This window comes from Neolamprologus brichardi, chromosome 5 (assembly GCF_056152115.1).
Source record: "Neolamprologus brichardi isolate AB-2024 chromosome 5, ASM5615211v1, whole genome shotgun sequence".
In the NCBI taxonomy this organism is placed as follows: Eukaryota; Metazoa; Chordata; class Actinopteri; order Cichliformes; family Cichlidae; genus Neolamprologus; species Neolamprologus brichardi.
In genome coordinates this window covers 27,005,630-27,023,353 of record NC_142108.1, presented here as the reverse complement: position 1 = coordinate 27,023,353, position 17,724 = coordinate 27,005,630, and the positions used below count along the sequence as shown (strand labels likewise).

At 39.5% G+C, this 17,724-nt stretch overlaps 1 protein-coding gene across 1 annotated transcript in view; it reads left to right on the top strand.

Annotated features, from left to right (window-relative positions):
- pacsin1b (protein kinase C and casein kinase substrate in neurons 1b) overlaps positions 1-17,724 on the top strand; it is a 41,902-nt gene that overhangs the window by 9,435 nt on the left and 14,743 nt on the right. The window contains exon 2 of the mRNA XM_087840954.1: positions 9,923-10,048. Coding sequence (XP_087697080.1) covers positions 9,989-10,048 — 60 coding nt within the window. The 5' untranslated portion in view covers positions 9,923-9,988. The remainder of the gene's footprint in view (positions 1-9,922; positions 10,049-17,724) is intronic.

The window sequence follows — 17,724 nt, the reverse complement described above, 5'->3', positions numbered from 1 at the left end:
GTGATGTGAGATCACAGAGTTTCTCCACGTGAGGTGGGGTTGTTCATCTCGTCTAACTGTTTACACAGCAGTGTGAATAATTGATGAATGTGTTTCTATTTATAGGACTTGAATGTGATGAGGGCAGCATGAACAGGTTGGTTCTGAGGGAAGAAAAAGAGTTGAATTTGAATAATGTGGACTGTACATGAGCTGAGAGGGGCAGAGGATGTGTGTTAGAGCAGCGGTCCCCAATCCCCGTGCCTCAAACCAGTACCGGTCCGTGAGTCGTTTGGTACTGCGAGAGTTGAGGCTCAGGTGTGAAATGTATGGTTTTCAGGGTTTTTATCAGTTTTCAGCGTTATTTTGTTATCGTTTTTATCGTTAACTCGGTTTTCCTGGGTCTTTTCACGTGTGTTATGAATAAATCTTCTTTTTTTCGGTACCGGTACTAGTTTTATTTTGTTGTATTTATCCGTGACACCTTAAAGGCCAGTCCGTGAAAATAATGTCGGGCATAAACCGGTCCGTGGCGCAAAAAAGGTTGGGGACCGCTGTGTTAGAGTGTATTAAAATGTCACATAGTGGACATCATTATTTGATCTTTGTCTAACTGGCTTCATAAGGCAAGGTGCAGTGTTGCTAATCTTTTGTCAGCTTTCTTTCGTTAATTTTGTCAGCTTTTTGTAACAAATCAAGAGTCTCACATATATAGATTGTGAGGAACTGAGTTGTTGGCCTATATTACATATTACACACATATTTTTATATGCATAAAAAATTTAAATGACTACAAAACTTAAAAACTGAGTTTCAGCATCAACAGAAATGAGCTAACAAGACATTCGAGGGGGATCAAGTAAGACTATTGTAAAGAATAACAAAGCAAACAATTAGCAAAAATATGAAGAAGTGAACAAACTGCCCTTCCATCCCCAGTGCCAGAATAACACAGTGCAATCCAATTAACAGCAAACACCAATTAGGCAGCTCTTTTGCAGCTGGGGCTCACTAGCCTGCCATCTCTAACTGTAACCACCCAGCAGCTGATAAACAAAAAAATAATAATTAATGTTCAGTTATATGCTTCAGAGCTTTTGTTCTGAATTCCTTGTTAATTATTAAATATTTTATAGCTGCCTTGTTAGTAGCAGAGGAATGCTCTCTGGCCATCATGCAAATTCCCAACAGCTTACGTCAGTCTATCTCAGGGTCACCTACACACTTAGTATCATTGTAATCTCCCTATGACATAATCAATACTTGCCTTTTACTGCAGTCTACTGAAGGAATTAATGCCGTAATAAAATTAAGCTTTTTTTTTCTTTTTTACTTCTGAAGGATTTGTTTTAAATCTTAAAAATAGTTTGGTCCTTCCTAGTTCTGTAGCTTTTCCTTCTGATCTTCCCTTCCTCCTTTTGTTTAGAAATCAGAACTAACTTTGACGTTGCATCATCTTCTCAGCCTTTGTGTAGCTATGAAGCCTTTGTGTGGGTCGTGGAGCAGTACAGTTAACACTGTGATCACCCATTTTAAATGTCAACAACAGATCACACGGACAATTTATGATTAATGCCTTGCTGAACTAGCGTAGGAGTAGCGTTATGAACTGTGATTTAATCATTTTTTTTAATATAAGTCCATTTATTCAAATACAGAAACAGAAAAACAGCTCTACAAAATGTGACATTGATTCATCTGTAGGTTGCAATTTCATACCTGTTAATCTCTTATCTTGAACACAACTTTATCAGGAATGGGTTGGGTCTGCCTTATAAGTTATAGTGAAGTACTCAAGTAAGAAGCTTCCTTGTACAGACCTTTAATCATCCTGTTTGTTTAGTCGAGCTTTTCAGGTTCCTTGGTATATATTGATCTCCTTCTCTGTCAATTTAGTGTTAGTATACCCTGTATTAATATATGCTTTTAGACTGATTTATAGACGTTGCCTTTTGCCTTACTTCCATTTCTGTGTATGACCACTGTGTGCTCGGATTTTTGACTATGCTTTCCCTCTCCTTGCCCTGTATTTGCATCCTCCCCTTGCAACCTGGTTAGTTAGACACAGGTTTTTCTTACAATTGGACATTGAGAGTCAGTAGCATCACAGTCATAGCAGTTGCACTTTTGCGTACCTGAATCTTTTTTTCTGTTTCTACACTGTGTACAGACTCGCTTAACAACACGATGCTAAAGACCTCCGTAGGTGAACTTTTTTTTTTCTTTTACACAGAAAACTGATCAGAAATCAATAAAGAATCAGACTTGTAGAACTGATAATGGTATTGGTGTCACTGAAATCTTATCCATATACATATATATATATATTCTGGGACAATCTAAACAAGCAAGGCCCACTTAAAGACCCAAGACCTCAACACCACCTGTTGGAACCTGAGAGTAACAGTGTCTGTATTAATGATTAAATCATATATGATTATGATATATATGATTAAAGCATATAGGACTGTGGTGGAGCTTGGTTGCAAAGAGGCTTGCAGATTCACAGCAACTGTTAGCAGGATAAAGCAGCTTAAATACTTTATAATTGTCAGCTGTATGTTCTGAAGGGTTTCAGTTGATGGGGGCTGGTGGGGAGATCACGTGATCTGTCACATTTGCTGTAGAAGTTGACTTTGTAAGCTTCATAAGCTTGACTTATGCCACACTACAAAGCTCCTCCAGTATTGGTCTAAAGAAATGTGACTTTAGGTTTCTGCCTGTACTAAATCTGAAAAAAGTCCAATTATCAACTTCAATAATCATTTTATAGTCATTTCGTGCTTTTATACAATCATATAGATGTCTCTCTTTTGCTGAATAGTCTTATTTTAACATGACCAAAGGTTACCTAAACACTATCTTTGTATGCATTTTATTTAACAATATGATCACTGAACACCTCACACACCAAAGTAAAGCATCCCCAGTGCTCAGCCCTGCAGCCTATCTCCCCCCACCCTGCGTTTTCTCTTCCTCTTCTCTATCCTCTGCTACTCTGTCTGAGCCATTCAGGCACAACACCATAGGATTATCTCTCTCTCAGTGAGGCAGGCACACACGTAAAGTTTGCTGATCATATCAGAGATTTGAGTTCTCGGCTCCTGTTTTCCTGCTATGCAAACTGATGCACCGTGGCTTTGTCAGACAGAGAGGACGGCAGGCAGCACTGAGCAATAATAAACAGATGCGAGGGGTGGAGAGGAGGAGACGGGCTGCCTTCTGGAGAAGCCCACGTGTCTTTTTTTTCTCCTAGCCATTAGCCGCTGTTAATGCAGGACTCGGGGTAAGCTTTTGTTGCTTCTCGGTGGGCTGTGCTTTCTTACTCTTGGGGTCTTTTGACAGCCTTTGTCTGGGGGTTTTACTCTTTTGATGCGTTGATGCCACTGGCTTTTCACCCTGGAAATTGTAATGCTTTTTGATGCTTATGCACTTGCAGTGAAGGGATAGGAATTCCTGATGCTCTTCCTTGTTTTTTGAGGATGCGGATCCAAGATTGCAGGTTATACTTGGGAAAAAGTCAAGAGTTAAACAAAGCAGCGTGATGGTAATTAATTTTGGAGGTTGCCGCCACTCTTTGAGGTTGTATATGCATGTGCGGGTCGGTATGAATGCATTGTTTCTGCTCACAATGAATAACTCACTGCATGATTTTACTTCAATTTAGATACAGTCATATTTATATAATAATGTCTGTGTCGCCTTTATCGCTACTTGACTTTAATGAAAAGTGGGAGAAGCTGGTCAGCGGTTGTTTTCCCGCACTGCGATCTGCCTTTATGCACGCGAAGCAAAGGGCTATCCACAACAAAAGCCCCTCTCGGCATGTAGCTAATGGATTAACCAGGCATGATAAACACCCACTTCTTTACCCCACTCCCCACGCTGCATTGCTGCCCAGTTTCTTTTGCCCCGATTTGCCAGGTTACATCATAGCAGAAATTCCCCTTGATTATTTGTTTATTTATGGAGTAGTAAGCTCTGGGGGTGGGGGTGTCCAACCAATTTCCTCCCTCACTTCATCTCGGCTTTTTATTGTCAAAGGTGTCACTCCATCCTTTTCTCCATGGTTGACCCAAATAACCACGCAGCTTCTGCCCCTCCCCCTGACTTCTTATCAAAACACATCACTGGTGCTTCTCTTTCCATTGTTTCATATTCTTCTCTGAGGCATCAAACATTTTGCTCTTAATAGCTTTTGCATCGTTTTTGTTGTTTAATGCAACAGTAATCTGTCTGCTAATATATTGAGCTTTCCCAAAACAGGTTTTAATTTGGTTTCCATATTCACAGTGTGTGGAACAAAATGATGTAAATAATTTAACATGTCAAGAAAAGTGCTTTTTCTTGCCAATCATTACATGTTGCCACTCTCATTTGTTTGTGGTCAAATTTAGATTTGCATAAACACTGGAAGCAGGTGGAAACAGCCGGCCTGCTCTTTCCAAAACACATTAGCCATCCACATAATATGTCAGGTTTGTGTAATCCTTACAAGACAAAATGTAAATATTACAAGCTGTGGTTTCATGCTGAGTTAGAGGTAGGACTGTTTCTTTGCTTTTTACCTGGCAATCGTACACAGCCCCCTCATGAAACAATAACCTTAAACAAACATAATATAATTTGTTTTAAATGGAGCCAAAGTTAGCTATGGATTTTCCCTTTTGCACTGTTTCGCCCGGTTTCCAATCTACTTCGCAAAGCCAAGTCATTAGCTTCATGTTTAGCAAGAGTCATTAAAGCAGTGTTGATCTATATCCATATAGATCCGTATAGATCTATGTATATATAACTCAGAGAAAGAGAGAAAATGAGAATATTTCTCAAAATGTTCGTTTAACATACAAAGTTTGTCATTCCTGACAGATTCACTGGTCCATTTCTCTGCATTCCTGGTTAGTCCCTACAAAATACATGTAAAAATAAATTGCTCCATATTTAACAGCCAGTGCATCAATACAGTGTCACAGAGGAAATTAGAGTCTCTGACTGTAACATGACTTGTCGGTTGATGTTTTGTCTTCCCACAGTGGCTGTAGATGACATTTTACTTGCATTTCATGTTCATATCATTTGCGTTTTATCTTGATCAGCATTCCAAATATTGTGGTTTGTTTGTAAATGTTGTTTGTTGGTCTTGTTTCATATGCAGACATTCACATCTTGCTACATATATTTATTAAAAAGGAAGCCCCTGTGTCTCTGATGCTTGCAAATATCTAAAGAAAATTAAGTTTGGAATGTTTTGATCAATATGCAGTGGAACAAACTAGCAGCCTATGCCTACGCAAGCAGTCTGGTTTCTCCCAGAGGAGATTATCCTGCAGTTATTGCTACAACGGCTAATCCAGGATTCTGTTTTATGTGCTTCCTTTTGTCCAGACTGAAGTGTTTTAAACGATTGTCTGTAAAACTGAAATTGACCAAATTCCCAACCCTATGCGGTTACAATTACAAGAAGGCTAAAAGAGTGCCAATCAGGACTGATGAGTTTGTGTTTGGCAACCTACCCAAAAAAACAGCAAAGCGATATCATTTTTGTTGGTACCTTCTCAAACATGGGAATTTCTCATTACACAGGCTGTCAGTTAGTGTACAAGTGTAGAAGTGTAGAAGTATTGCAAAAGTAAACTGAGTAGTTTTCAGGCACATTTATTGAAATATTAAAGATATATTTCCAAAACGAGATAGAGGAGCTGCTGCAAAACACTCTAATTAACCTAATAAATGCCTCAAACCTTCAGTTTAACAACAAAACAACAAGTTCCTTTGACCATCAAATAGTCATGTTTTTAGTTTGCATGATAGGAAGTGTGTTCATTGTCTTTTAATTTCCTAAAAGTATTGTCTTTCATATTTTTTGACTAATAAAAGTGGATATTCTTTAAATGTGCTGCAGTAGTCATACACCACAGTGCAACATAGGAAACTACAGTAAACACAAAAAAAATTACAAAGCACTGAAACAACAACAATGTAGCATAAAAATATATGTACAGTTTAAACAGTGTGTATACATCATGCCCTGTTAGAGTTTTTTGTCGTCAAGCCTTTTTTGCACTTTAGCTGGGGAGTAATTAATGTTCATGCCACAACCAGATGCACTCTCCTGCATCTCCCTGTGTTCTGTTTTCTTGCCCCTTTCAACATGTCACCACACATCGACACTCCTTTCCCCGTTTCATAGGCAGTCTCTTGCACCCACAAAATGTCTATCTGAGCATTTTAAATACATTTCACATTACTCATATCATGACTTACACCTGTAGGCTCTCCAGATTTTGCAGACTAGATGGCCGGTTCTGCTTGTGCACAATGAAAAAAGCACTTTCTGTCGTGTAGAAGTGACAAAACATTGTAGATAAAAGCCATAAGTCTTAATCCAACTGATAATCTGAAATATGTGTTTCTGGCTGAAATTGATCTATAACCTTAGTATGGTTCATTACCTGAAGCCATAGATTCTCAGAGTTTTTCTCAAAATCCTCACATCCCATACGAAAGTGACCAAGATCAGATTTGAAAATATCAGATTTGTGCCGTTCACACTGTCATACCATGATCGGATATGGGTCACATAGGGTCGAAAAAGTCGGATTTGATGCGCTTTCGCCTGCAGTGTGAACATAGCCCTATTATCGGGGGATATTGAAGTTTTCCCTACTCAGTAGAGAGAGGTAATCTCTCTCTAATCTATGCGTTGGTATTTTGTTGTGAAACACTTGATGTTTTTTTGTTTTTTTCTTGAAAGGTGCTATAGAAGTTGATTTTATTTACTTACTTATATTGCTGGTTTACGACTTTAATTCCATCCGGTGGTATGCTGTGTGGCAGTTTGACAGTGTAGTCTTTCTGAAACTGCAATTTGTATTGTGTACTGAACCTGGTGGGCGTGAGGCATGAGCTTAAATACTGTTAGGCAGTCTGTGTGCTTAGTAATTATGCTGAGGGTTTGTAATCTGGTGAATATAGATATAAATATTAGCTATTTTCAGACAAATAGAAAATCTTGTGCCATCACTAGTAGCCACAACTGATTAACTTCTGCAGCAGGTGTTCCAGTAAGGCCGTGGGATAATATTAACTGACCATAATGAGTGAAGATTACCCTGCAATTTTACAGCAGTGTTCTGATAATAGCCGCCTGAGTCTATGCCACTGAAAATTAATAGCTAGTCATTAAATCTATTGACAGAGTAATCTCACGAGAGCAGGTAGAAAATAGCTGGAAGCATTCAGGCTATAAGGGTAAGACTGCATTTAAGTTCACCTGATATCAGCATGTATAAAGTAACCTGCTTGATTGACTAACCTTTGATGTCCCTTGATGCCAATCTCTATTTTCCTTTGGTTTGTACATTGTAATAAAGTTTATTAGCATATTATTGTAGTTTTTGTGGCAGCACTTTTTATTACAGTAGTAGTGGAGTAACAAAGCAGAAAAAATTACATAATAATGTGGTAATTTCAGAGTTATTACAATGCAATTACAAAGTAATAACAGTTAATATCAAGCAATATCATTGTAGCAACAGTGGTTACAGTTGAGTAATATTACACTCAAACTAGGGCTGGGCGATATGGCCAATTATATCGCGATATAATTTGAAGCACGTGCGGTAACAATATATATCGCGATATATTCTTTTCTTCTGTATAACATATTTTTGACACTATAAGGCACACTTAAAATCCTTTAATTTTCTCAAAAATCGAGAGTGTGCCTTATGTATGAATTCTGGTTGTGCTTACTGACCTCAAACCAATTTTGGCGTGCAGAAATCTGCTAAAAAATGTTTTAGTACAACTTTGGTAAGCCGCACTGCTCGATGGATTGTCAGAGCATTACGGCTGCCATAGTGAGGAGCTTTGCGGAGTAATCTGGGTCCAAAACTTCGTCCCCTTCAGGTCCCAAAGTCAAACAAACACTAAGAGTTAAAAACTGTCTAAATTCTTTCATCTTTAATAAAATCATCAGCGTTGCTGCTTTACCAGGTGTAACAATTAAGTTTAACATCCAGGCATCCATGAAAACAGAATCTATTAAATTTAACGGAGTTAGAAGTTAACAGGAAGTTAGCTCGCTGGTTTCCACCTAAACATGACAGGTCAGGGACAAATGCAATCGCATAGCAGGATGCTATACACGGGGCAAACTTCAGTCAGGAGAACAACTGAGATTATTCATCCACAATACGAGGTTAGTTATTAATATACTGCAACAACATGGGAACAGAACAGCTGCAAGAGAATTCAACATTAATGAATCAATGTTACGGAAGTGGAGGAAGCGCAGTTTTTGGCTTTCCCCATATTTCAAAAGTGCTTCATCTCTTTGCTATGACTGTTGCCCGGCATAATTTGCAAATGATAATGGTTGTAGCCGCTGCGACGCTTTCGGCCAAAACAGGCGCAGCTTGATGACATCATCAACGTGCGCTATCGCGGTAGAGCAGTATAGTCAAAATCTCTATTGTTGGCCAAATTTATCTCGTTTCTATTGTATATCATTTATATCTCCCACCCCTAACTCAAACTGATGTAACTGGATAATAAGGGGGGTAATAATGTGGAAATAAAGGCATCCCAGTGATAGTAATAGTATAGTAATAGTAATTAGTAATAGTAGGATAATACCTTGGTAACAACATGATAACCTGCTAGAAATAAGAAGGTAATCTTCACATTTTTATACAGAGTTTAAATTGTAATAACCTCATAATAATAATGTAATTTTGACCATTTTTTTTACCATATTGGATAGTATTACTATATTATATTCATTGAATTTATTATACCATAGATTTCCAACACCCTGCTGGTTTTAAAAGCAATAATGTAAATATTATGCTGCAAAATTCAAACCCACCTGTTTCTATTTAGTAACATATTAGTAACCATGTTAACAACCTTTTAAAACAAACGAACAGGACCACCTTTCACAGCATATTTTATATCTGGATGACAACACGTAACATGGTAAAAATATTTCAGGTAGGAAGGAAAGTGATCATGGAATGCATATTTCAAATGTCCAGTATACAAAAATAGGATCTCATCCATGTTCTCCCGCTTATCCAATTCAGGTTTGTAGGGGGGCTGCGCCGTCTTCTTCACTGATCTCTAACCGTCCAAAGATCCAGCCTCTCTTGCAGCAAGTAGCACCAGACTGCCCACTTGCATACTGTAAATGAGAAGTTTTGAAAGAAGAATAATGTTAAAGCAAGCATGATGTAATTGGCAGTTCTTTGAGCAACCATTTCAGAGATACTGATTGCCTTATTAAAAAGAAAAAAAAGAAAAAATCCACTATTATAATTTGTGTATACAGTAAAATAATTAACTTATCTTTTTTTCTTTTCTTCCCAAAATAGTATATTGGAACACATTTGAATATTTAATGTGTATTATTAGAAATAAACCACAGCAAAATTCACTAGGGATGGATAGCTATATTCTGAGTTCACCACACCTCTAACACTCTCACCTAAACTGTTGAAACTGGAGTGCTTACTTTTTGGGTGAATACTTTAAATAACAGTATAACTAACCACATCTAGTTCTTTGTCAGTATTTTCAATAATTGTCAGCTATTTTGAGAAACCTTACTTTTATGCAACCTTAGTTTTTATTCTGTTAGTCAAATAAGCTAATAGGATATGGTTTAAGTTAATAAGTACACGGTCCCAAATATAACTATAACTCTTAAATCACCGACATTACCTTCTTATTTCTAGCAGGTTATCATATTGTTACCAAGGTATTATGCTACTATTACTAATTGGTTTTGCTTTAAACAATGTTTTTCAGTGAATCTCACTGCAGATGCTGGATTTGTTCTAATCGGATTTATAAATTCTAAAAGAGTTTTGAACTGAGTTTTTATGTGTCTCACACATCAGAGGGTTTTACATTCCTCTGCGCTTGTCTTGTCTTACAGTGCATAAGGAGAGTTATTTTGCTGCAGACTACCACAGCCTAAAGCCACCCTGCCAAATCGGGGACCATGTCTGGAGCCTACGACGAGTCCGCCAGTCTGGAGGAGACCACAGACAGTTTCTGGGAGGTGAGACAGCTAGGAGCAACATTTGACAGATTAAACTTAACTGGGAAGTGACACGACCTAGTAATGAACTCTCAGTAAACCTACTTTATCTGAGAGAAAGATACAGGGCCTCATTTGTCAGCCGTTTGGAGATTTGCACGTAAATCAGTCAAGTACTTGCCACTGCGCATAGCAACAGATTTATCGACCGGGCTGGATCACTGAGCTGCGGGTGCCTCAAACTCAGATCAGAAAATGACGCACACATTTCCTCAGCATGACAAATTACTCTATGTTGGTGCCATTATTTCTGATTGACTCGATTTATCAAGCCACATCTTGTATTATGGCACAGTTAAAATGAAAGGAAAAACAGAAATATTTCATTGTTGGCCCAACCTGTGCTCTCAAAGTGTAAGAATTAAGAACTCCTCACCAGTAGTCCTTTGTTTTGTCCTGTGTATCTTTGTGGACAAGTCACCTTAAACAGCTGTTCCTCAGGAGGTAGACCAAGTCCGCCTTTAATCAGGTGTTTCAAACCCAACTCCTCCACTGTGCACGCGGGAGTGCTCTTGAACCACTTCAAGTGGTCCATTAGACTAGAAAAGTGGTGCATAAATGCCAGCCCATTTACCCGTTTGATTGCCAAACTGTGATCCTGATGAGACATCAAGCTGAAATGTGTCACCATATATTAAAATGCTCATCAGAAAATGAAGGAAAAGAAATACAAATAAAATCAGCACAAGAACTAAAATAAAAATGCTTAGCTTATAAACCCAATGTGTCTTTAGCTGCCTTTTAAAACAATCCACAGAAAGAGCAAAACCTCCGGGGTTTGATCAAAGGTTTGATCAGCCCAGGCACTTAGGGCATGAGGGGACAGTTTGTTGAGTTGTGGTTATCTTTGTTAAATGGAAAATAAATGGGCCTGTTTCACATGAAACATAGCAAGAGCATGTACACACAGTAATGAATGAGTACCTACCTACACTGACTCTTTGGACTAATAAACACAAATTAAAGGTAAATACAGTTCACTTTACCATAAAATGTTGCAAACAAGAGCAATGAAGGGGTTAGATGAGGGGTGAAAAGATAAAAGCTCCCTGGCACTGTACATTAATCTTGGACGACCTGTCAATGCAAGTGGAATTTGACCAGCATATTTATAAAAAAAAGGAAAGAGGAAAAGGTGAGCCAGTGGGTGTGGGATATCAGATGAACAGGAAAGATGGGACAAACTGGGGTTAATGCAGGGCAGAATCGGAAATAACAGGAGGGTTACGCTGGGTTCAGAAAACACTATTTCTAAATGGTAGCATTCCAAGCTGTGATTGGCTCATTGTCCATGTCTCTCAGCCAAGTCAGAGTGAGATTTTATAATCTCTGAATTTGGCACCAGTATAGACTAGAGATGGACCGATCCGATATTACCTATCGGTATCGGTCTGATACTGACCTAAATTACTGGATCGGATATAAAAGAGAAATAAAAAATGTAAGTCAATCCATTACATATCAAAAAAGCACCTCACAAAACTTGCGACATGGCGTAACTCGGCTCATAACCATAGCACATCGCAGCAGTATGCGTCACGTGATAGAACGGCTGTGTGTATTTGTAGCCTTGCTACCAATCCGGCATTTCATCTCCGAGGAAGTTATCCCAGAGAGAAGTAAAGCAAGTGTGTAAGTTCATCTCTGAATGTTTGTAAAGCATTCCCGCGTTAAGCTTAACAACCAATAATAATAATAATGGATTGGATTTATATAGCGCTTTTCAAGGCACCCAAAGCGCTTTACAATGCCACTATTCATTCACTCTCGCATTCACACACTGGTGGAGGCAGCTACGGTTGTAGCCACAGCTTCCCTGGGGCAGACTGACAGAAGCGAGGCTGCCATATCGCGCCATCAGCCCCTCTGGCCAACACCAGTAGGCGGTAGGGTAAAGTGTCTTGCCCAAGGACACAACGACCAGGACAGAGAGCCCGGGGATCGAACCGGCGATCTTCCGGTTACAGATAGGCCAACCCCCTGAGCCACGGTATATGGAGCGACTGCCTCTTCTCTCCCCCTCCCTCTCCTGCCGCTACTTCAATCATGAAACTGATCAATGATCAGCTGATCGGCTTTTCTGTCGTGAGTCCGTCTCTGTTGTTTGTTTATCACCCACTTTGCGCCAGAAAGAGGAAACCAGCGGCTGAACAACAGCAGCACGTTTAAGCTTGATCAGCTGTTGTTAGAATTCATTTAATATTACTTTCTACACCAGGATCTTTTTCTACGTAGCTGACGGCTGGTAACTGTGCAGGGGCGGATCTAGCAAAGGGGGGCCGATAGGGCATTAACAGGGAAAAGGGGGCACAAAGACATACTTTTCTTTCTTATTCTCATTTAAAATGTCTAGCTTTTAATAAATAATTATCCGAATCTTACACCCAAAGTTTTAATCTGATGTAAAACGTATAGAAGTCCATTACTGTATATAGTAACTATTAAGTCTAATATACCCTAGTAAGCTATACTACTTTTTCCTTTGGGAAGGTACCATCTGTGCAATCTGCAGTTCTGCTGAAGAAAGATGTTGAATCTATTTAATTATTTTTGAAAAATAATTTATTTCTGGGCATTTTTTTCACACTGCATCAAATTGAAGTTGACTACGTCAAGTAAGCATCATGAGGTGGAGGGTGGGTCCTTTTTTTTTTTTTTTTTTTTTGCTGGGAGTTTTAGAACCCTATTAGTTAGGTTGCTTAGTCTTTAAAATACCAGAATAGGGAGGATGGAGTAGGTTTAAGTTTATTAGATTGATCAGTATTGCGGAACTATGAAATATTTTGGGTGCAGTGTATTTTTTGCATACAGGTATAACAGAATAGCTTTAGTGTTTGTTTGTTTTTTAACTTCCCATGATGCACTGAGTGTTTCTTCTGTCCCTGTGGTCTCCTGTCCTGTCGGTGGCGCTGTCACTTGGTGTTCGCTCGCTCTGTGGTATAGTATCGCTTCCTGTTCCTGCTCAAACACAGTGGTGTTTCTGAGTAGCTTATTTGCTTAGCAGTTTAATTAACAACTTTTAAATACATTCTTTTTTTTCCCACAGTATAATCTTCACGTGCTTCATCCGAAGCACACTTTCTGTGTACTCACTACCTAATTTATAGCCAAAGTATTCACTCACTGTCTCTGTACTGTTTCGCTAGCTTAGCTCGTAGCCGAACCGTTAGCACCATGGCTACTTCACCTGTCCCTTCTGCACTTTCTTGCTCATTGTGTCAGATGTTTAGTTACTCCTCGGCCTCCTTTAGCAGTAATGATATCTGTAACAAATGTAGCATATTTGCAGCTCTGGAGGCCAGGATTACTGATCTGGAGACTCGGCTTTGCACCCTTCTCTCACCCTTAGCTAGCCAGGCCCCTGTAGCTGGTGCAGCCGAAGATAGCGTAGGCCCCGCTAGCTGTTCCCCGGCAAATCCCAAGCAGCTGCGGAAAGAAGGCGGCTGGGTAACGGTGAGGAGGAAGCATAGTCCTAAACAGAAGCCCCAGGTACACCACCAACCTGTTCATGTGTCTAACCGTTTTTCCCCACTCGGTGACACACCCGCTGGGGGTCAAACTCTGGTAATTGGTGATTCTGTTCTCAGACATGTGAAGCTAGAGACACCGGCAACCATAGTCAATTGTCTTCCAGGGGCCAGAGCAGGCGACATTGAAGGAAATTTAAAACTGCTGGCTAAGGGTAAACGTAAATTCAATAAAATCATAATTCACGTCGGCAGTAATGACACCCGGTTACGCCAATCGGAGGTCACTAAAATCAATATTGAATCGGTGTGTAACTTTGCCAAAACAATGTCGGACTCTGTAGTTTTCTCTGGTCCCCTCCCCAATCAGACCAGGAGTGACATGTTTAGCCGCATGTTCTCCTTAAATTGCTGGCTGTCTGAGTGGTGTCCCAGAAATGATGTGGGCTTCATAGATAATTGGCAAACCTTCTGGAGGAAACCTGGTCTTGTTAGGAGAGATGGCATCCATCCCACTTTGGATGGAGCAGCTCTCATTTCTAGAAATATCGACAAATTTATTAAACCCCTCAAAATATGACTATCCAGAGTTGGGACCAGGAAGCAGAGTTGCAGTCTTACACGCCTCTCTGCAGCTTCCCTCCTCCTGCTACCCCCCCAAAAACCCATCTCCATAGAGACTGTGTCTGCTTCCAAAAAGACAAAAAACAAACTAAAAACCAGCAACAAACAACTTAAACATTTACAAAGAAAGAACAATACAGTATCCACATCTGAACCAAAGAGTAAAACAGTGAAATGTGGATTATTAAATATTAGGTCTCTCTCCTCCAAGTCTCTGTTAGTACATGACTTAATAATTGATCAACAAATTGATTTACTCTGCCTTACAGAAACCTGGTTGCAGCAGGATGATTATGTTAGTTTAAATGAATCAACACCCCCGAGTCATTCTAACTACCAGAAATCTCGAAGCACAGGTCGAGGGGGCGGTTTGGCAGCAATTTTTCACACCAGTCTATTAATTAATGAAAGACCAAGACAGACTTTTAATTCATTTGAAAGCCTGATGCTTAACATTGTCCACCCCAGCTGTGAAACTCAGAAACCAGTCTTACTTGTTATCATCTATCGTCCACCTGGGCCTTACACAGAGTTTCTGTCTGATTTCTCAGACTTTATATCTAATTTAGTTCTGAGCTCAGATAAAATAATTATTGTGGGTGATTTTAACATCCATGTTGATGCTAAAAATGACAGCCTCAACATGGCATTTAATCTGTTGTTAGACTCAATTGGTTTCTCTCAAAATGTAAAAGAACCCACCCACCACTTTAATCACACTCTAGATCTTGTTTTAACATATGGCATAGAAACTGAACATTTAACAGTGTTTCCTGAAAACCCTCTCCTGTCTGATCATTTCTTGATAACATTTACATTTACAATAATTGATTACGCAGCAGTGGAGAGTGGACTTTATCAAAGTAGATGTCTTTCTGAAAGCGCTGTAACTAAGTTTAAGAATATAATCCAGCCACTGTTATCATCGTCAATGCCCTGTACCAACACAGAGCAGAGCAGCTATCTGAACGCTACCCCAACAGAGGTCGATTATCTTGTTAATAATTTCACCTCCTCACTACGTACGACTCTGGATACTGTAGCTCCGGTGAAAACTAAGGCCTCTAATCAGAAGTACCTGACTCCGTGGTATAATTCTCAAACACGTACCCTAAAGCAGATGACTCGTAATCTGGAGAGGAAATGGCGTGTCACAAATTTAGAGGATCATCATTTAGCCTGGAGAAATAGTTTGTTGCTTTATAAGAAAGCCCTCCGCAAAGCCAGAACAGCTTACTACTCATCACTGATTGAAGAAAATAAGAACAACCCCAGGTTTCTCTTCAGCACTGTAGCCAGGCTGACAAAAAGTCAGAGCTCTTTTGAGCCAACCATCCCTTTAACGTTAACTAGTGATGACTTCATGAACTTCTTCACAAATAAAATTTTTATCATTAGAGAAAAAATTACCAATAATCATCCCACAGATGTAATATTATCTATAGCTACTCTTAGTTCCATTGATGTTAAGTTAGACTCTTTTTCTCCAATCGATCTTTCTGAGTTAACTTCAATAATTACTTCCTCCAAACCATCAACGTGTCTTTTAGACCCCATTCCTACAAAACTGCTCAAAGAAGTCCTGCCATTGATTAATTCTTCGATCTTATATATGATCAACCTATCTCTAATAATCGGCTATGTACCACAGGCCTTCAAGGTGGCTGCAGTTAAACCTTTACTCAAAAAGCCATCTCTAGACCCAGCAGTCTTAGCTAATTATAGGCCAATCTCCAACCTTCCTTTCATATCAAAAATCCTTGAAAGAGTAGTTGTCAAACAGCTAACAGATCATCTGCAGAGGAATGGTTTATTTGAAGAGTTTCAGTCAGGTTTCAGAGTTCATCACAGCACAGAAACAGCTTTAGTGAAGGTTACAAATGATCTTCTTATGGCCTCTGACAGTGGACTCATCTCTGTGCTTGTCCTTCTTGACCTTAGTGCAGCATTCGATACTGTTGACCATAATATCCTGTTAGAGCGATTAGAACATGCTGTAGGTATTACAGGTATTGCACTGCATTGGTTTGTATCATATCTATCTAATAGACTCCAATTTGTGCATGTAAATGGAGAGTCCTCTTCACACACTGAGGTTAATTATGGAGTTCCACAGGGTTCAGTGCTAGGACCAATTCTGTTTACATTATACATGCTTCCCCTAGGCAGCATCATTAGATGACATAGCATACATTTTCACTGCTATGCAGATGACACCCAGCTCTATCTGTCCATAAAGCCAGATAACACACACCAATTAGTTAAACTGCAGGAATGTCTTAAAGACATAAAGACTTGGATGGCCACTAACTTTCTGCTTCTTAACTCAGATAAAACTGAGGTTATTGTACTCGGCGCTGAAAAGCTTAGAAATATGGTATCTAACCAGATTCTTACTCTGGATGGCATTACCTTGGCCTCCAGTAACACTGTGAGGAACCTTGGAGTCATTTTTGACCAGGATATGTCCTTCAACGCACATATTAAACAGATATGTAAGACTGCGTTCTTCCATTTGCGCAACATCTCTAAAATTAGAAATATCCTGTCTCAGAGTGATGCTGAAAAACTAGTTCATGCATTTATTACTTCCAGGCTGGACTACTGCAATTCATTATTATCAGGATGTCCAAAAAACTCACTGAAAAGCCTTCAGTTAATCCAAAATGCTGCAGCAAGAGTACTGACAGGGACTAGAAAGAGAGAGCATATTTCTCCTGTTTTGGCTTCCCTTCATTGGCTTCCTGTTAAATCCAGAATTGAATTCAAAATCCTGCTCCTCACATACAAGGTCTTAAATAATCAGGCCCCATCTTATCTTAATGACCTTGTAGTACCATATTACCCTATTAGAGCACTTCGCTCCCGCTCTGCAGGCCTACTTGTTGTTCCTAGAGTATTTAAAAGTAGAATGGGAGGGAGAGCCTTCAGTTTTCAGGCCCCTCTTCTGTGGAACCAGCTTCCAGTTTGGATTCGGGAGACAGATACTATCTCTACTTTTAAGATTAGGCTTAAAACTTTCCTTTTTTCTAAAGCATATAGTTAGGGCTGGACCAGGTGACCCTGAATCCTCCCTTAGTTATGCTGCAATAGATGTAGGCTGCCGGGGGATTCCCATGATGCATTGAGTTTTTCCTTTCCAGTCACCTTTCTCACTCACTATGTGTTAATAGACCTCTCTGTATTGAATCATATCTGTTATTAATCTCTGTCTCTCTTCCACAGCATGTCTTTTATCCTGTCTTCCTTCTCTCACCCCAACCGGTCGCAGCAGATGGCCGCCCCTCCCTGAGCCTGGTTCTGCCAGAGGTTTCTTCCTGTTAAAAGGGAGTTTTTCCTTCCCACTGTCGCCAAAGTGCTTGCTCATAGGGGGTCATATGATTGTTGGGCTTTTCTCTGTATCTATGAAGCGCCTTGAGGCGACATTTGTTGTGATTTGGCGCTATATAAATAAAATTGAATTGAATTGAATTGAATTAACTTGAGTATGAACTAATACAAAAGCAGCAAAATATTAAAAAAACATTTTTATTGATTAAAAAACAC